The sequence below is a fragment of the Aulonocara sp. 'chitande type north' Nkhata Bay genome, linkage group LG14, assembly GCF_057382095.1.
Source record: "Aulonocara sp. 'chitande type north' Nkhata Bay isolate Kocher_YH1m ecotype deep benthic linkage group LG14, A_spYH_male_GT1.1, whole genome shotgun sequence".
NCBI lineage: Eukaryota > Metazoa > Chordata > Actinopteri > Cichliformes > Cichlidae > Aulonocara > Aulonocara sp. 'chitande type north' Nkhata Bay.
The window spans coordinates 35500898-35522361 of NC_141357.1; the positions used below are offsets into that span (position 1 = coordinate 35500898).

General features: G+C 40.1%; 1 protein-coding gene across 3 annotated transcripts in view; it reads left to right on the top strand.

Annotated features, from left to right (window-relative positions):
- The window catches only part of mark4b (MAP/microtubule affinity-regulating kinase 4b), a 58556-nt gene that overhangs the window by 16978 nt on the left and 20114 nt on the right, over window positions 1-21464 (top strand). For all 3 annotated transcript variants that reach the window (XM_086262335.1, XM_086262337.1, XM_086262336.1), the window contains exons 2-5: window positions 4506-4703; window positions 5685-5738; window positions 20695-20743; window positions 20828-20893. In XM_086262335.1, the coding sequence (XP_086118461.1) occupies window positions 4506-4703; window positions 5685-5738; window positions 20695-20743; window positions 20828-20893 (367 nt within the window). The remainder of the gene's footprint in view (window positions 1-4505; window positions 4704-5684; window positions 5739-20694; window positions 20744-20827; window positions 20894-21464) is intronic.

The window sequence follows — 21464 nt, forward strand, 5'->3', positions numbered from 1 at the left end:
AAAACATCAGCCAAAAGCAAATAGCTCCACAAAATCAAATTACTCTATACAATAAAATGGCTACATGAAGTAAATTAGAGAGTAAAGCAGAAAACTGCAAACACCAGATCATATTAAAGTGTCAGAACAGAGAGTGTAAAGTGTAATGAGCACTGCAGGTTTGGAATAAAACCATTAAGGTGCTCGGACATACATGTGGTGTTGCCTGATGTGGGGAAAATGTCCTGCACCTGTGTATATAAGCTGATTATAGACGTGGATGACTATGCATAAAGTGTAGAAATTTCTTTAAACAACTTTTGGCAACTTTTCAAGCTAAAAGTCGGCGTCAGATCTTTCGGCATCATGTCAGGCCCTTTGGCAGCTACGCTCACACCTTCAGCGCATTGTTGTTTAATTGACATCAAGCTGTCATTCGTGTAAGCCACACATGAATTTATAGGAAAAAGCTGGCATGCTTCCTTTGTTGAGTCATTGACAGGAGCCTTGCCTGTCAACAGTGTGTTCCTCTGTAAGATGATGTCAAAGGAATTATTCAGAAAGTAACAAAGAACATTTCAGCTTGTTTTTTCTTCATAGAGACTAAAGTGTAAACTGTAAAATGAGAGACTAACAAAACACCAGAATCTCACTCAAGGAAACTGAAGCACAAACTTCTTTGGTGGTCTTTAAGAGTCAACAAGCTGTATTGTCGGATAATTTAATTAAAAACGCTTCAAGAGGCACCAACAGTACACAGTGGAGCAGTCCACTTTAGTGACTAATTTTACACCTTAGCAGCATCCAAGTGGAGTGAGTTCTGAAAATAGCTTCCCACTATGCAGCTGTTATCAGCAGGGTTCAACGCTTTTTTGAACCAGACCATAAATGTGCTTTTAATGGTTCAAAGTTGGGAATTTTAATACTGGGATCTGGGGATACCCTAAGGAGTTACCCTAAGGATCATTAGAGGAAGTGGTGTTTTTGGTACTTTATCATTTTTCAGCTCCGGAGTATGCATACTGGACAGAAGCAAAATCTGATTTTGTAATAAGGATAAACATTGTATTGGTTTAACCTCGCATACGTTCTTGCTACGATTTAACGATGCAGAACATGGACACCAAATCTCAGTGCTTTCAGTCTACAAGGACAAGGTGCAGCTTGTTTGCTGAATGTGCAAATCATTTAGCAACAACCACCACACACACACACACACACACACACACACGGAGCCCTTCATCCATCTTCTATATCAAATGTCACCTTACACCCATACTGGAGGGGGAGGGTGGAGGCTTTAATCGCCCCACTCCCCACCCTATGATATCTTTGCTGCTGCAGTCTACCAGCAATATAGACTCCATCACATCTTGCTCAAGCACACACACATGCACGGGCCTGCTTGTGAATGAAACTGCGTGGTAATCAGCAGGATTGGGTGAATCGATAGACTGCACTCCCTGAAGATGGGGAGATGGCGAGATGGGAGTAGTGTGATGGAGGCCACCGGGATGCTCAAAATGATGAGAGGTCGCTGAAAATGAAGATAGCGTCGTGAGACAAAAGAGAGGGCGTGTCCGGGCATGGCGAGGAGAATAGAGGGAAAGGAGGCAAATTGATTTGTCTGGGGGAAGGGATGAACCAGAGGAGAGAGAGGAGGTGAAATTAAAGGGGGGAAGGGAGAGGAAGAGGAGAAAATGAAGGAACACATTTGCTTGGTGGCTATGGCGTTTTAAATATCATATTCCAACTCTTTAGTTATAATCCTTCAATAAAATATTAGTTTCAGTTTGTACTATTTTGGTCCGAACCTTGATGTGTGATCAGCTTCAGAAAGAGAGATGAAAGAATATCAGCTGAGGGCGATTTTTATTTGTTTTCTGGTGTACTGATTAATGTTGCAGACAGTCCACAATCAAATGTATTCTTCTAAACAATAAACTCGACATTTTGTTTTTTTACATGGTAGTTTAGCTTTTAATAGTAATTTCTTCACATAGCATATGAGCTAGAAACATCTCCTTTCTTCATTTACAACCAGTTAATGCCCCCCAGGGATGTAGCACATTTCTCAAAAACCTGCTTTTCTCTTTGTCTTTGCTGTTTTGTATTAGAAATATGATGGAAAAATGCCTCAAGTGTTTCAAAAAAATGCATTTTGGAAAGCTAATAAAATCTAAGAATGGAAGTCCACAAAGAGAACGACAAAAAGGAGGCGCGATGAAAGCTTTTTGATGTCTGAGAGATGCAAACGGGTAAAACAGGCTGGGTTTAAAAGGTCCTAACAGCAATAACAGCAAATGGTGATACAGTCTGAGGTGGAATCACAGATCTTCTTGACTTGAACCTCATTTGTCTGCAGATTCTTCTTAGGCAACACTCTGCCAGTGATATTGCCTAATCTAGAAATTTACCAGTGATTCACAGAATATGTTAATCGTGATATTGCTTCTGTGGAGATATACTAACACGGCAACATTTACCAGACAACAATTATTCTCAAACCCATGGAAATGTGAGTTGGCTCCTGAAACGAGAAGCAAATATGTTCCTGCACTACTGAGTTGGTGGAAATAGGGTCGGCTGTTGAGTCATCTAAAAAAACAGACATGATTTTTGTAGAAATCTTTGGGTTTTTGTTTGTTTTGTTTTTTTCTACATCACTTAACATCCATGGTGCTACAAGTCTCTGCAGTTTCTTATGACATGTAGTTTTGAATATTGAGTAATTCTCATTTTTCTAAAAGGTCTCATCTGACAGGGCTGGGCATGAACTTTTTCTGGCACTTTTTACTTTTTGCTTGTCCAGGCAGAGACGCCGCTAATCTGGGGTAGAAATGAAAGCAATTCATTTCAACTGAATTTAAAGAAATCAGGTGGGAGAAAAGAATTGCTGTCTCAGACGAGTGAACAGATCTTAATGCTGAACTTTGACATCTGTATGGAGTACTATGCAATTTATTTGAGCTTTTTCATTTTTAATTGATTGCAATGACGGGGCACTTTTTCGTCCTTTGAAAATAATGCTAATTATTCATGCTTTGAGTGAAATATCACCCTGTAACACAGTGAGTAATGAACATTTAGTTGCTATTTACAGTTTTCCAAATGAAGCGGTCTATAGCTGGAACATTTCCTGATGGCTTTCACAGAGAAAAGTGGTGATTTGCTAAATATAGTGAAAAGTGTAGCAAGTCATTTGCAGGAAGGACTGAATCTCATTCGCCTTTGAGTTACAAGGTAAAAACTGATACAACTGTCAGGAACAAGGTTCTGCATCATTAATTGATTGTGAAAGTACTTTGTAGCTAACAAACAACATTTAATGCTGAGATTTTACAATAGTAATGTTCACCCTTCATTCCAGATGTTTGTTTTCATTGTAGTCAGGTCAGGTACCTGAAGCTTCCTCTATTTTCTTGTTTCTTTGTTCCGCACGTCATCCTTACTGCAGATGGGTATTTATGTGTCCATTCAGTGCTCGGGAAAGCAAATGGAGAGATTAAAACTTGAAGTAAAGCGGTCAAATAAAACCGACAGTCAAGTCTGGGAGATAAAACAATAAAGATAAATGATCAGAATACATTTGACTCCAATTGAAATATGAAACATGATCAATGTAAAGTCAGTAGAACAAAAGGCCAATGATAATAAGAATAGCGCTGCACTCATATTGCTGGAGTAGAGTTGGGTCTGGCTGACACACAGAGCGTAACATTTGTCAGACCTATATTACCTGTCTCTCCCTCATCACTGTGAGAAAATGACAAAGGGTTGGTTGGTTGGCTGTCGCAGTTACCCTGCTGTTTCACTCACCAATCTATTCTTTAAAGGGTGATTAAATTCAGACTGTTGTGGTAGTTTTAGATATGAGCATGTTGTGAGTATCAACAGACGCTCAGGTATGAAGGCCAGATCGGTTTCCCACCACCATCATTAGGAACACGAGTCTAACGTCACTGACCCTGCAGCCACACGGGTGTGCTGAATAAAAACATCGAGGGGTGCTGGGTGCTCTTTCTTTTCAACTTCTGGTGTCTGGTACAGGCTTGCAGTTACATAGTCAGTGTCACAAGGTATCTATAGGCATGCAAATCATTTGGAGCTTGTGACTCTCTTTCACTCTTTCAACATCGGTGCAAGTATTTTAAATACGTTCGGTCTGCTACTAGTTAAATTTCCACTTAAATAATAATTTAGCCAAAATTTAATAGGTATATTCCATCTACTATGATTTATTTTCAAGGGAGAGCTGCACAACTGAACTGTTTTGCTTGAAAAATTTAGGGTTTTTTTTTTTTTGTTTTGTTTTTTTTTAACCATTCAGCTCTAATGTTGTTTTTATTTAACGAACTGTGAGTGGGAGTCCTCTTTCAAGCAAAATTTGTTTTCTCTTACAGTTAGAGAGTATCACATCTAAGATTTCACATTGGATACTGTTCTTAAGATTCCCCTGTGTTGTTCATTAAGAATGAATGGTGTCAGTCACAGTAGTTTATGTATTTATCTCTCTCTTTCTTCAGCATACCTCCCTGTCGGCCAGCCGCTCAGAGAAGGGCACGGGCTGGTCAAGCCGCTCACTTGGTGCCAGATGTCGTAACTCCATCGCCTTGTGTTCAGATGAACAGCCACACATTGGAAACTACCGACTGCTCAAAACCATCGGCAAAGGCAACTTCGCCAAGGTTAAACTGGCGCGACACATATTGACCGGCAGAGAGGTGAGTTCAAAGAAACAAGAAGGAGAGAAAAACAATGCACAGAAAGCAAAAAGCAGAAAAAATCCTGATAATTATTACGCTGAAGGGCAGCCGTGCACAGTGGCTCATATGAGGCTAAAAGAAAAGAGTTTAGGGGTTGGAGCAGAAGTAAATACTGCAGATCCTTGTAGCGCAGTCAAGGCCTTTAAACCTTTTGAAGAAAGACAGTGTGTGTGTGTGTGTGTGTGGGTGTACGTCCATGTGTTTAAATACACTGTAGTCTTTCTTCTCATAAAACCCTTGACCTACATTAGCTCAGTTGATAACTCTGGGCTCAAGAAACTTTGTGTGTCTGCCACTGGCTTAATCATGTGATAGCTGCTGTGTCCACCCACATAAAGCAGAAGACAAATATGGTGGTTTAAAGTTGTACTGGTATGTCCGGGTCAACACATGCTGTTAAACCTCTTGCTTTATTAAGTAAGTTTTAGCTTTTATGTCTTTTCTGTGTTGTAAAACATGGCGTGGTTTGAACTCTTTGGCCTCATTACAGTTTGTTTTGATTCACTTGTATTTTCTCATTTAAGACTATTGGATTGTGTTGTGCTTGCTAGTAGTATTACCCAATGCTAAAGATTCTTCAGATTATTCTAGTTCAGGGTTTATTTAGTCCGGAAGCTGGAGTAAACTCATCATCTAAGCATATTTTTCAGTAGCCATCAAGTGTCAGACTGTCTTGACTGTCAATATGGACACTGAAGTGGCTGATAATAAATACAACTCAAAAAAACAGCAAATTAATTGATTAAAAAATGAAAGCAGTGGAAATTAGACGGGAAAAGCAAAGGGCCACGGATCGGACTCGAACTGCTACATTTCAGCCGTGTGGCATGCGATCACCTACTCAACCAGTGAGCTATGCTGGCGTTAAATAAGCCAGTTTTTGTTGGGCAAGTGTGATAAATTCTCTGTATTTATTTTGTTTTTGTTTTTTTCTCCCAGGTTGCAATAAAGATCATCGATAAAACACAACTGAACCCAACCAGCCTTCAGAAGGTGAGTGACACATTACTGGATCAGCCGGTGTATATCAGTTTAATGAGCTGGCCACTTAACGTTCAACTGAACTCTAGATTTAATTGTTGTAGTAAGAGTGCAGGATTTTTTTTCTTTTTAACCTGTGGCATCCTGTGTGTGCTTATTTGTGATGCCTTAGATTAAAACTCTCAGTTGAGCTTTGTGTGCTGTAGTCATCTGACCTTTTACCTTTTGGTTGTTATGCGGTTAAAATGTGAAAAACACAAAAGCAACAGTTCGGGGAGAATTTAAGCACTGAGGCATCTGCGTTGGCTTTGTCAGTGGTTGCAGGGAAGATTCATCTCTCCATCTTCAGCTCTTGCAGTGCTGCTTGATAAAAGGCTTGCCTGTCCAGTTTTATGGGTTATTTATATCTTTTGTGAACTCGGTATAGTATATTCATTCAAAGAAGCCAGCGAAGCAGTGACTTTTGCTTTGTGTCATTGTAATGCATCCGTCACATGTGCACTCAGTCCTCCAGAACAAAGCCGGACAAAGACTTGGAGTAACGTACGTCACCGTATGTTTCTGTGGTGACATTTAGGGTTATGTATTAACTACATGCGTTGCATTTGTGTCCTTAATGAGATTAAACCCTTTCCTGTCTCAGCTCAGACTGCTTGCATCTATTTGTGTTTTTGTGTGCGGTGCATGTGTTAATTGAGCACAATCTAATGAAACAGAATCGACCACTGCCTCAGGGCTGTCTTCTGTTTTCAAGCAGTGAAAGTTGCGGTATTTTCTCATTCAGCTATGATGGTGTTTAATAATACAGCACTGAATTATTAATGTCTTCACTGAGTGCATGATTTTATTATATTTTGCTCCATGTGATTTTATTGTGGTGTTGACCTCTTAGATAGTTGAGCAGTAAAGTTAATCATTATTCACTGGACTATAGTATCATACCTCCATTGTCATAATATCTAAAGCGTGACTGGGTAGCTGCTGTGACGTCACCCAGTGGTTAATAAAGTGTGAACTTTCACCGTTGACTAACCAATCAGCATACAGAAATATTCCTCCTTTCTGACTCCTGTAATGACCTTAATTTACAAAATTAGCTTCATGTTTTATTCAATAAAACCAGAAAGTCGTGACTGAGCCCATAAATCATCAGGAGATTGTTTACCAAGGTCAGAGAGCAAAGGAGCCCAGGGCTGTTTTTCCATAGATTTCTATATGACTGCAAGTGTTTGTGCTACCACATCAATCGCCCCCTGTTGGTCACTTTAAAAAAACAAAATGCAGATTTAAAACACTTAAGCATTGGCTATTTTTCCAGACCCAGAGGCTGCGTCCATATTTTTTACTGCCTATGCTAATGTCAAAGCTAGACTGTGGTTTAGACATTGGTTCGGTTATCGGTTGCATGTAGTACTAATATGCGGTTTTCACATGTGAACTCCAGACAGTGGCAGCTGAATCAGCTTTGCTTTCCCACATTTAGCCAGCAGATAGTTAACATCAGATCTTTTCTCACTAATGGAAACAGTTTGATTTAGGTGTTGGTTATTTTAGGACCACTGGCTGTGAATTCACCAGACAATCAATCAGACATCACATGGACTTAGTAGTATGAAGCTGGCAGGCTAAAGACAGTTGACTGTCTGGTCTCACATGCAGCTTCACCATTTAATGTCTAAAAATTGCTTAATTAAACGTTTGTAATTTAAAAAATACAATGAGTACTATAAAAAAAATACTATGGGTTGTAAAACGTGCTGCTAGTTTTTGTTTGCTCTGTTCTGGAAATGTTAGTTGGTTAAAGAAATGTGCTACTTATTTCTTCACCTTCAGACATCTGAAGTAGGAAATCGTTTTAATAGACTAAAGAAGCAGAGCTGTACCACAAGCTTTTATTCCCCAGATTGGCAGCAGGTTTTTCTGGCTGTTCATTTTGTCATTTGCAGGTTTAACCTTGTGTATTTGTGTGATGGACTCACAGCTGTAAGAACCATTCCCAGAGTTTAACAAGGGATTTCTTTGTATAGCCTCAACCCTGCTGACCAACCTTTGTCCTTGTTCAATTATGACTTTACTTTATCGTGCACAACAAAAAGCACACTCTCTCACCTCATCTGGATCAATACTGCACCACATACACACATACAAACTGGCCTATTGATGAATTCTCAGCTGGTTAGGTAACTAGTCCAGGCTAGGTTTGGCTCAACTGATAACACAAAGTTGTGTTATTGGTGACGTATGGTTGTCCGTGACTATTGGTCCACTTGGCCTAGATTCTGGCCAGGATGACTGATTGATGACGCTGCTTCTCCACTTGTCAACAAAATGAAAACATAAGTTAGTTGGTATCCCAATCCAAGTCCTCCTATCAGTAATTAAAGGCAATTACTCTGTAAAATTCACCAATTTATTAACAAAAATTGGTGTCTTTTCTTTTTTGTTTTTCAAAAATGTACATTAGTATTTGGTGAAAGATAAATAACTTTATTAGACTGCTGGTGGCTTTCCTTTTGCCTCTGACAAAAACCTTTTTTTCAGGGGCTGCAAATAATTCCTCAATGCAGCGAAAAAGACTGTGTGTGAATCTGGGGGATGAATTTGTGGATTGTGTGTGTCTGCTGGGAACACAGACAGTGGTTTTGCTGAACAGCAGTCATGAGAATGGCCGGGCTTTCATAGAACAGAAATTGCCATCGGTTCCGGTGGTGATACGCCGACTTAATCACACCATTTATCTGCTCTTCAAGTGTTGAATCTCAGATCCTGGTTTTATAAGGCGTGGTTCAGAGCTGTGTGTGTGTGTGTGTGTGTGTGTGTGTGTGTGTGTGTGTGTGTGTGTGTGTATTCTGCAGCCTGGTTGTGGTGTAGTGCTGCATAGCGCAGCTGTATCGGGGCAGGGGCTGCCCGTTACGTCCTGTCCTGTCAGCATTATTGTAGCCGGTGTAGGACAATATGCATGCTGCCAGGTGACACTGTCATGATATCTCTCAATCTCTTTCTCTGTCTGTCTGCCACGTTCCCCCTCACTCACTCACTGCCCGTCTCTTTCTCCAGTTATCAATTTCTATGTGTGCTGAAAAAGTGTTGAATTTCATTATAAATCAATTTCAATGTTATGTTTATATAATATAAAGCTCCAGCTTATGATAAATTAGTAATAAGTCGAACTTTGTTTGGGTTGGACAGTTGTGTTGTTAGCAAATATAAAATTTTACTGTTAACATTTACAGGTCTTAATAACCATAGGGGAAGAACCTTTGGTACTTTTCAACATTCTTGACCCCTCATAACTTCCTAAATAGGGCTGCCACGATTAGTCGACTAGTCACGATTATGTCGACTATTAAAATCGTCGACGACTAATTTAATAGTCGACGCATCGTTTGAAGCTTTGTAAGATCACAAAGGACGCAGGAATGAGTAGTAGGATTTAAGAGTGTAATAACGGACTGAAACAGAAGATGGCAGCACTGCATGTACAAGGATGCCAGCTGCCGTTAAACCCCGAAGAAGAAGAAGCTGTGTCCCAGAATTCATAGCGCAGCCCAGCGCAGTTGTCGACAATGGCGGCAGCTAGTTAGTTTTAACTTTACTCTTATTATTCTTTCTGGGTCACAAAATAAACGTTTAACATATTTTCAGGCGAGAATGTAGCTGTGTAAACCTCAAATATCTGCTCGGTTTATCAGGACACCACATATTTTCAAAAGCGCTCCGACGTTTTCGGAGACGTCTGTTACCCACTAGCTCGTTAGCTAGGCGGGGGCAAGGCTAACTAGAGCCGTGAGAACACCGGACTCCCGGCAAATCGTTTTCAAACCCACCGCCGTCTTTCGCTAGTCAGGTTAAACATATATATAAGTCACTTAGATAACTTAAAAATGTTAGTTTGGCTTTCTTTAGTATTTTATTTGTTCCTGAGTAAATCGGTTTGGCTGAGATTAAAGTTATAGTTTTTGCACAGCTAAAACTGTCAAGCAGACAGCTGATTATCAGAAGTGTGAGACGCTGGAGAATATACTCCGGTGTCCTGTTATATTTTAGAAAGCAAGGAGTTTATTAAACTTCACCGAAACAATCTGCAAATTTCATTAAAAATTAATAAACTACCATCTTGTCTTTATTTTTAGTTAGCACAAACACTTCAAGCTGTAAGCTAATGATAGTTATATAAGACCAGATGCTGCTGGTGCAATAAGCTGTACGCTGTACGTCCAATGGATGATGATCTGATTAGTCGACTAATCGCAAAAATAATCGGTGACTAGTCGACTATCAAAATAATCGTTTGTGGCAGCCCTATTCCTAAAGACATCAAATATCCACAGGTATTAAAATGTTGGTTTAAAAAAGGCCTTTTATGTGCTGTAACTTGTTTTGATCAGCCAGTTATCACATCTGGTGGTAGGCTCTTTAGGCGTTTTTACCAATGAAGACAGATCAAACATTCAGGGTGCCGGGGTTTCTGTTACTCTACGTCACTGAATTGGTGCATTAAATCGAAACTATAGTAGGGGAGACCGGGGATAGTTGTAACGTGGGTCAGTTGTAACACTTCCAATTTCTCCAATCAGGGCTAAGTTTCAAATGATGTGACTCATCCTGTGCATGCCTAACTCAGTTCTGCTATCACATGTGAAAAATCAGCACATTTTGTCAAACACAGACAATTTAACATGAAAAAAAGTAATTTGTATACCAAAAAGTAATTTTTTCTACTTTATTTCAATTTCTAATAGCATTATCTGCTTTGCAGTTAAACTCATCAAACTTAAATTATGTTATTTGTATGTCTATGGGGATATATTCTGTGTAGGTCTTTAGTGCTAGTGTTTTAGCCGTTGGCTGTAATGTTAGCTAGTTCATGGCTATAGGAGTCTGGGTCAGTTGTAACAGCAACAGTCTGGGTTAGTTGTAACAATAATGCAGATGTTACAACTTACCACAATATTACTTTAACTTATATTAAACAAGTTGGGGCAATGACATCAGCAGAGAGAGGTTCACTGGTCGCTCTTGTATATGCGGTTAATGCCATTGGCAACACAATTCCTCCACTGTTTGTGTTCCCACACATACATTATGCTGACCACTGTGTCAGAGATGGACCAGTAGGAAGTACTGGTAGTGGAAATAAATCAGGATGGGTGCAAGAAACAGATTTCCTCATCTTTCTGAAGCACTTTGCAAACCACACCAAGGTAAGCCATGATAAAAAGTAATGGAATTGCGATGCTGGTGAACAACTACATTTTTTCAGCTTCATTGTTATGTTCAAAATTGGTGCAAGAGTTGTAGGTTATAATGCCCAATGAGCCAATGAGGCCAAACTCAAGGAAGACCAACCAAAATTAATGAAATATTCAGTTGCAGAAAATTCCATAATTTGTCTTTTTGGGGGGTTGGAATATGTTCAAAAGCTGGATTTCTGCATTCTGTCACACACACACACATAGCTACATAAATGGCTCTAAGTGCATTCATGTGTTGAATAAACAAAGATTACATGTTAATGTTTTGTTAGTACCCTTATTTCATTGTGTTACATTTCACCCCAGGATATGTTACAACTAACCCAGACTATGGGGTTAATTGTAACATTTCACTCTTTGTGTTTGAGGCCATACCATGCAATGGGTAATTGTGCTGCAGAGAAAATAGCTGCACTATTTAATAGCAGAGACATGTAAATACTTTGCATTACATTTTGAATCCACTACCTTAAAAGAGCTTCAATTTACAGACAGAAATGTCAAAAATGTTACAACTATCCCCGGTCTCCCCTATGTTCATGATATTGATGTTCAGAGTTGGTTATGATTTTGGCCTTAGAATCTAACTTGAAGTGGTTTTACTGATTCTGAAGAGGTCAAGTTGGGAGGGCCTGATTGATTTTCCATGGAGTGACACATAAAATGGGAACACTGTAAATAATGTTTTTCATTATTTTTGTGGATAAAAATACATTTTACTAGCTAAATAATGTGGTTCATCAGTTGACATGGTTTAAGTTTGGCGAATGTCCTTGTGAAACTAGAAAATGTCAGAACCTTCACCAATATGTCATCCTTTAAAGGAAAATAAGAAGTAAAGCCGTAGCTCAGAGTGAAGAATATTTGTCAATATTAATCAGTCTTTTGTCTTCCATGGAAGATTGATTGAGTCACTTTAGTGTACCTAGTGGAAAAGCACACAATTTGCATTTTAATTTTGACAGAATTAATATTCAAAAGTTGTCGTCTTCACAGTCGAGTTGAAATAGAAACACGCACGGGCTTCTTCCAACGCTTTAATTCTCTCCACGAAAGCTCTTCGCTTCATCTCGGTCTTCCTAGCAGCTCACGCTGCGGTGCCTCAATCTATGTTTTGTCAACTGTAGCTTTATGCCTCACTTACCTCTCTCTTCTCCCCGCTGCTCCACTTTCTCTTTTTTCTCCTCTTCGTCATCTCTTTATTTTGTTCTCTTTACTGTAACACTGCGTCCCACTTTTCCTGCCTTTCTCCCCGGGCGGTGTGTTGCAGTAGTAGCTCTACTGTAATCACAGCTGTACTCTTTGCCATCTGTAGTCTACAGTACACTTGTTTAAAGCTACAGGGACACAGGCACTGTCATGTTATGAGACTTTAAAAAGCGTATCCTGCTTCTAGAGAACTGCCAAATTTCCACCTTCACTTGCAGCTGACACACAACAGATCAACCACATGACTGATGCAGGCGTGATAAATAAAAGGATTAAAGCAACAGCTTCAGATTTCATCAAAATCAGATGCATATCTGTCAAACTACCTGAAGTGGCATTGATATATTAATGTGCAGTTAGACAAAAAACATTTAAGCACTGCGTCCTAGACCGTTATATCTCAGGGCGTCTTCTTACTGTTGTAGATGTTATTTATTTTCAGTTACTCTCTGTGGAGCATTTTGTAACTTTAAGAAAAGTGCTGTATAAATATCAAATCAAATCAAATCAAAATTTATTTATATAGCACATTTTTAAGACCGAAGTACACCAAAGTGCTTTCCATTAAAATCGCAGTACAAATAAAATCACAATAAAATATAAATTACAAATATATAAAATATAAGATAATTACATAATCTAAATACAGAGCCAGATGTAAAATACCCTAATTTGCCTTAAATGCTAGATCAAACAAATACGTTTTTAAACGTGATTTAAAAGACTGAATGGAATCTGACGCGCGAATATGAAGAGGGAGAGTATTCCATAGCCTGGGTGCAGCAACGGCAAAGGCACGGTCTCCTCTGGTCTTCAGCCGAGACCTAGGTTGCACCAAGAGCAGTTGGCCCGATGATCTTAGTGCTCTCTGAGGGCTGTACAGACAGAGGAGATCAGCTAAGTAGTCAGGTGCCATATTGTTCAAAATTTTATAAGTAAACAATAGAATTTTAAAATCAATTCGATATCTGATAGGAAGCCAGTGTAAATTTTTCAGAACAGGGGTGATAGAGTCAAACTTTCTAGTGCCGGTCAAGAGACGTGCTGCGGCATTCTGGACCAGCTGCAGACGCTGCAGAAGGGAAGATTGTAGACCCAAGTAGAGAGAATTACAATAGTCCAGTCTTGACATAATGAAAGCATGAATGAGTTTCTCCATATCTTTGTGTGGTATGTAGGGTTTAGCCTTAGAGATTAGGCGTAGTTGATGGAAGCTAGTTTTTACCACAGTAGAGACCTGTTTGTCAAGTTTGAAGGAGCTATCCATGAAAACTCCAAGATTCCTGGCAGTATCAGTAAGGTGGTTAGCAACAGGCCCAAATGTGTCAGTCAATTGTCCCAGAGGCATATTTTGGTCAAAAACAATAATTTCTGTCTTCTTTCCATTTAAAGTAAGAAAGTTACGTGATAACCAGTCCTTGACATCACTCAGACAATCAAACAGAGGATGTGGTGAGGATAAAGCATCCCCAGTCAGGTGAAGGTAGATTTGAATATCATCAGCGTAACAGTGAAAAGAGACATTGTGTTTTTCAAAAATGGAGCTCAAGGGCAACATATACAGAGAAAACAACACAGGACCCAGTACCGAGCCCTGGGGCACACCACAGCGGAAACGGGCAGAAGAAGAGGAATATTTTCCCATCGAGACGGAGAACGACCTCTCAGAAAAATATGATTTAAACCAAGATAAAACATTTCCTTTGAGGCCTACTACATGTTCCAGTCTTGCCAAGAGGATATCATGCTCAACCGTATCAAAGGCTGAGGTCAAATCCAATAGTACTAAGACCGCAGAGCGCCCAGAGTCAGCAATTAAGAGAAGGTCATTAAAGACTCTTAGTAGGGCAGTTTCGGTGCTGTGACGCGGTCTAAATCCAGACTGAAATTTATCACTTATACCGTTACTCTCTAAATAGGTCTGTAGTTGCCGAAGCACTACAAATAAAGTGTGTATTGTTAATATTATAAATCCAGGTATTATCTTCTGTTGTTGTACCCGCAGGCTGTGGCCTTCAGCAGATTGCAGATCTCTGCCAGTGTTGCTTCTCTGCAGAGCTTTTCCAAATTACAAAGCTGCACCCTCTGTAAACAGTTTATGTTAGTTCAAAGTTTTAGGTGTTTATGGTCTTAGAAGAGATCGTATAATGAGGTGGAAATCATGATGCCAGACTGAGTGTAGCAGAACATTTACTGACATTTAAAACTGCACATTGGCAGGAAAAGAAGAAGGTCTTCCAATGATTTTTAGATGAATCTCCTTGTGAGTTTTTGGCTGTGGACTCCAAACAGTCTTGTGTTTGTGTTCATATCTTTGAGTTCTAATAGCAACATACAGGAACAAATGTCATTGTCCTTGTTTCCCCTGTGGTGTGTGTCGTTGGATAATCACCCAGACTATGCAGGGCCCCACAAAAAAGATTGGTGTTACTTTAAGAACAGGAGAATTTTGTGGGCAGCCGCTCAACTTTGTGAGTGTGCAAAAAGTAAAATAACTGTTTGAGCCACTATCTAATGCTGTGAAGTATGTTTTGTCCCTTGCCCAGGCCCCTTCAGCCAGGAGCTAAATTCCAGACAGGCAAACAAAAGAGGCCGTCATGTAGGGATGGGGAGGTGGGGGTGGCTTTGGGGCACTGGAGCAGGAGCAGGGACCCTAAGAGAGACAAGATACAGAGCGCAACTGAAGACAACAGACGGTGTTTGTATAAGACTACATGGGTTATAACAAGCAGATAAAGCCACTGTCCAAAACACTCTCGGCTCTGCCTTTGTATGCATGTGTAATGCCATTATCTGGATTGCTACGCTGCATATTGTTCCTGTGTGGGTGTCTGCGCATAATCATATTGTTGCTGCTGTATGCATTGTTGTTATTGTGCCGGTCTGTGATGGGAATAATTAGACAATAAAGGCACAAGAGGGCGGGCAGACCAAAAGCAGAAGGTTTTCTCACAAGTGCTCTCCCTCCGCTTACTGTGTCTGGTTTAGACAACCTCTATAAAACTATATGTCTCTGTTTTTATTAGAGCTGAGCCAGGATTCCTGTGATCTGGGTCAAACACCAAGCAGTAAAAGGCCAGAATTTAACTCCAGCGTCTCTTCATTAATGATTCATCTTCTCTTATCAACAGCCCTGAGAGCTCCTATTACTGCTGTGCATTCAGTGAATGGGGGGACTGGGAGGTGCTCATTTAGCAGGAGTTTAGTGGGAGCTTTTCCTTCAGGATCAATGATACGCAAGGTCAAACATGTATGCAAATGTTCCCTGGCAATGAGCAAAAGAAGCAAAACCCTTTAGCAGTGCAGCTTATTAGACTGTGTTTGCTTTAAACCGTGCTACACAAGCAGCCACGCATGCTGAAGTGCTTCATTAGCTTCAGGCTTTTTCTCAGATGTTTGCCTGGACAAACTTGATTTAAAATATCTCTAGCAAATCACTTTATCAGGTCCAAAGTTGAGATTGTTTATAGACATGTTTAGTTATCCAGATCTGAAATGATGCTGCTGCTATTATTATTATTATTATTATTATTATTATTATTATTATTATTTCTTCATCTGAAAGAGAAAACACTTGGAGTCCACACACATCAGCTGTTACCTCAGTCTTTAAAGCAAAAAACCCAACTTCATCTCGTACAATGACCAAACATTTTGTAAACGAGGGGCAGCTAATCAGAAATTAAAGTGGTTACAAGAGCTTGGCCTTAAAGGGGAAGAAACTAAAACACCTTGTTCTGAACTGAGGAGCTGCACCAAGATCCAGTACAAGATGAACAATGATTATTTTGAACTGTGAATCATGCAAAGCTTCTTCAGTGCAATCAGAAAATACAAATATGAAGCTGGACATGAGAGAAAGAAGTTCCCCTTAAGCTACAAGGCTAAAGTGTCTTTTTAATACATCAGCAGCAACAGTATCTCAACAAACTGTTGCTAACACATCAGGAACACCAAATGATCTGTAGTGTTTTGTGCACATGGACCGCCTTTGATCGAACTGTGCCGTGCTGAAGGGCAAAATGGCATTAATTGTGTGTTTTTGTTTGAAGAGGGCTGGTGCCTAAAAGCCTGTGGGCGTGACACAAATGCAGTTTTTGAATGTGTTTATTTCACGCGGACAGCTCACGGTAATGGATTTCAGTATAAAATAATACGATGTAAACATGCCAATTTGAGCTGAACTGTGGGTTACGTAAAGCTTTACAGTTAATATACAGGGACACGACAGAACGCACATAAACACACAGACGATGCATCGTGCTAAGTTTTAGAGCGAATAGTTCCCAACAACAGACTGACGTCCATGTTTCATGGGCTCAGGAGCGGGGCTCTCTCATTCAGAGTGTTCACACACTCACAGATAGAGGGTTATTCACAGCAAGTACTCTGACGTGGGAGTGGAGAGTTTATTCGTCACCATCATTCTGCTGCTCTTTGTCTTTCACTCTCTTCCCTTTTTTCCCCTCAGATTCTCTGGTCTTGTGATTGGCTTCAGCTGACGAGAGGAAGTGTGTTTCATGGTCTGAGTTCTTTAGTGTGTTAAACTGTACACCCTGCGGTGGATATTTGAAGGGGCCAGTTATCAATACCTCATTTCTCTATTTCAGCTTGTTTGCTTTCTTTCTGCTCCTTCGCTAACTCTGTGTGTGTTTGTGAGAGCATACTTGTCCGGATGGTTAGGGGGAGAAAACAGACACCCAGCATGGATGAACTGGTCAAAGGCTAATAGACTTGGCAGACCAGACACATTAATCAAAAGTGTGCAGTACTCCTCACATTATGAGAAAGAGTAAAAATCTGCAGCAGTGGGTCATTAAGTTGCTTAGTGTAAATCCTCAGAAAAGCAACACTGAATTCTGTGTCCTGGCAAGGAGAGAGAAATAAAGGGTGACAAAAAATGCAGAAATGCATTTAAGAAGAAAATAAAGCTGCTTAGAAAAAAACACAAGGAGAAGGCAGGGAACGTGAAGGCTGCATTCAGAATGCAGATTAATTTCCTGTGTAAATATTTGCATTTGGCGAACAATTCGCTTTCTAAACCTGAAAATTTTAGACCCAAAATCAATATTTTGCTATAAAAGGACCATATGGCAGTAGCTGTGGGTCTGTGTCTTCGCATGTGTTTGGCATTTCATGACTTCCCACAATCCCCTGGGCAGCAGGAGATCCAGGGATTATTACCTGGGTTTGCATGGCAACTGTGACGCGGAGCCATCACCGTGAGAGAGACCCAGGAAGTGATTAAATGGAGTATGAATTTAAGAAGGCACACAAATATTGAAATTAATTATGCATTTAATCACAATCCAAAAAAACCATTATAACATTACGCTAATTCTTAGTAATCTTCAAAATGGACCTAAAGTGCAATAAGAATCTTCATTATTGCCTCTACAGCAGCACAGCTGAGGATTAAATGGATCAATACTGGTGACTCAGCAATTTCCTGGCCAGCTGCTAAAGTCTCCTTTCACACATACCCCCATTTTGGAAACAATTCCCAGATGTCATTCACATCTTTAAATATGCAACATCTCAGCAAGCAGCGCTCACAGATTGATTTCTCACTTGGAAGACCGAGCAGGCAAGAAAAAGGAGAGAAAATGTGGGAGAGCGAGGGTTAGTTGAGTATGGAGGAGAAGGAGAGAGGTGAATGAGTGTGCCGGTGAGGGAGGACAGGCTTAACTGATAATACTTCTTAAAGCTCAGATGAACAGCTGATGCACGGTGCACCTAATTCAATTACACACACTCCCACTGGACTCACTGTGTCTGTGTTTATGACAATGCAGCTTCCCATTTTAGGAGCACAGGATAGATAAAATATCTAACAGAAGAAGAGAAACTCGTGTTAATAACACATTAGAGAACATCCTCTGTGGTTCTTATGTGTGAATGCGTCTCCTACACAGCGTGGCTCTTTGCCACACACATTCACATCTGAGAGCTGTTTCTTCGAATCATTAATACAAATCTGTTAACAGTTGCACTTCATTATCAATTGATTAGTCTGTCATGTTTCTTTTCCAATCAGTTAGTGTCACAGCCTTGGTTTTATCTTAAGGTGACTTATTCTGTGTGACCGAGGATCCAAAACTCAAAAAAAGTGAAATTTCAGATGTGTTTATGATTTAGTGTTGTTAGGTGTTTTATTGCTTTTTATTCATATTAATGCTTTCTGTTTTATGTCTCCTTTTCCTGTTGTTTTCAACTCTGTTTACTGTCATTGCATGTTTGACATTCATATCCAGTTCTTCCTGTGTGTCAAAGCGTAAACTCTTAAATTAGTTTAACACTTCTTGCATCTTGGCTGTTAGCTCTTTGTCACACTTTTGACCAGTCGACAACAAACAGGAAGCTTCTGTGTTGGCTGCTCTAATGCGAATCAGTCTGTGAGTGGACGTCTTCTTATGTAGGCAAACCAAAGTGTTTATTTTCTTCTGGGTCCACTGGCTACGAGGAATCTCTCCGACACAGGTACAGGCACGTAAAGCACTGCTGCCTCAGGTGACTGTAATGTCGTCGGGGAACGTTTTTTATCGCAATGTGAAAAAGCAAATTCCTGGGATGCATGTCTGTGTAACCTCTCAGTCTACCAGGTCAAGTAGTCTTGAGAGCTTAACACCTCGGCTCATGTGAAGACTCGGATGATCGATAATGGGTCGATGACCCTCAGGACCACCTCTAAAGGGGACAACCCCGACCATGGGCTAAATACTTGAGACTCTCGATGATTTGTTTTTAGCAGTAAACCAGCCTGCTGTAAAATTGAATTTCTGTGAATCTGCAGCGTATGTAGATAAATGTACACAGACTAATCCCAGGATTACTGCATAAGTAATGGTTTTAAATTGAGAAATGTGTTGTTGTTTTTTTAATTCTTGTAAGTAAGCAAATGTCTGTTAAAGATTTATGTGTAGAAACCCATTGTTTAGTGTGTAATATGACGGAACGGTGGAGAAAGCAGTACAAAATGTCAAATTATACGTGTATTCATACTTGCAGAAAATAGCCGGTATGCCATCTGAAATATCCTTCGTTTAATTATGTATTGTTAGATGAAAAGATGCTGAGATTCAAAATGGAATTATAAGCCTGAAGCTGACGTGAAAACATGAGTGGCGTTGGGTTTTCTGTTCGATGAAAAGTCAGAGAGTGAGAGGGCGAGATAAGGGAGGAGCGCGTTTCCCAGGGCAGCTGAGGTTCTGCGACCAGAATGAAGGCATCGGAGCATTCCTGTTTTTGTATTCCGGTTCTTTTCACTGGCTTTGCTCTCTGTCTTTTGTTCTTTTTCCATGCTTTCACTTTTTTCACTCATGTGTAATATTTTCTCAAAGAATTGTTAATGAGGCAGGTTTGCGGCAGCGCTCTGAATAGGGAAAATGACACAAACAGTAATATATATGTTTCTATACCTCTGTTTAGTTTAGCATGTTTTCTTAGCTTCGCTGAAACACTCCTGTCAGTGAAGCCCCATTCCCCCTTCATAGTTAGAATCTCTCATTTTGTCACGAATAACAAAATGAAACTTAACTGATGACTGATGAATGGAGTTAATTGCATTTGTTCAGTGTGCAGGTGGTTTGTTTGAAGTTTTCTCTGATGTTGACTCATTTCTGTGGTGAAATGAGTGTTTTTAAAAAAAAATTTATGACTCGCCATTGGGATGTCTCACTGTGAGTCCTGGCACATTCTCTCTGTAATCTTTTAAATGGTGTTCCCAGTCAAATGCATTACTTTAATGAGATGGAAGGAAAACGAGAGAGAGAGAGAGGGTGATTGCATAAGAGTGGCAGGATGAGGCAGCAGTCTGGAGCTCAGTGATGGATTGGGAGGGGGGTAGGGAGGGTCCTCAGGGAAAGCCACCCTGGAGAGGAGGCCTTATTGTCAGCCTAGCATCAGTGGGACGCTCCCTTGGGTGACCCCGAGCACTAGTGGTCAGAAAGATGAGCGTCTGTGTGTGTGGGTGTGGGTGAGGAGGGATAAGATGAATGATGGGAGCAGTATATACACCAGCTGTGAACTGTATGAACTAACTGTTCATTTGGAGAATAAATTAGAGTAATGATGGATATACCTGAATTCCTGCCCTTTTCTTGACCTGACCTCAGCTACAAACAAAATAAAAGTAGTACTTTGAAAGAGATTCAGATGTAGATTAAATTCATCAAGTTTGATGTAGTTTTAATTGCTGTGTCTTCTTTTATAAGTTTATTATTGTGAAATCTATAAATAGCCAGATTAAAAATAGCTGCGATTCTGGCAGTTTCCTCTGTATCCTCATTAAGTGTGTGTTGTCCCTATGACAGGTTAAACGGTTCATTTAAAATTAATAAAAGCATTTTTTGATTTTGTGTTCTTCCACAAATAAACGGCTCCTACTTTGGTGTTATTTTCACGGCACGATTGACCAAAAGCAGCAGTTTAAATGACCTTCATCCTTTACATGCGTTTGCATCATGTATCCATTTGAGATTTCTTTTTCTTCCTCTCCTGTTCAGGTGTTTCGAGAGGTACGCATCATGAAAACTCTGAACCATCCAAACATAGGTGAGTCAACTCACACAACTTTTTGTTCTATATGTATGTTTCCACGATGGCCTTTGCGCTGAAATCTTTCTCTGTGTATTACAGTCCAGTTATTTGAGGTGATTGAGACCGAGAAGACACTTTACCTGATTATGGAGTACGCTAGCGGAGGTGAGTGACACCATCACCTCCCTCATCTGCATTGCCAAGTATAGATTTGTGCCAATTAGCTTCATTACTTCTGAACTGTACAGTCCAACCAAAGAGATAATTAACTTAGAGTATTTACTCCATTTGCATTAGTGAGGTCTTGCTTCACTACTTTAATGTTTTCTCCTCCGTCTTTTTCGGAGCTGTTCCTCTATTCATCTTGCACTCAGCCATTGTTCAGCAGTTTCCCAGGCACTAATCTATTTTTGCAGCGTCTTTATTTTTTTTTCTTCTGTCTTCGTGATCCCTTAATCTCTCTTCCCTGCTCTCTCTGTATGTTGTGTGATCTCTTACTTACAATGCCTAATAAGGAGACATCAGCTCACCAGCAGACATGCAGCTCAGATCAGCTCAGCCTGCTTCATTGTTTAACAAATTAAATGTTTAGAGGGAGGACGGGTAAACAAAATGATTTCATACTTTGTTTCCCGAATATAGTGTGTCCAATTACTTTGCTTATATTATGGCGCCTGTTGCTCGGTCAGGCCTCTTCCGAGGCAAAGGGGGCCCTCGGGCCTCCGGCCTCTAGGCC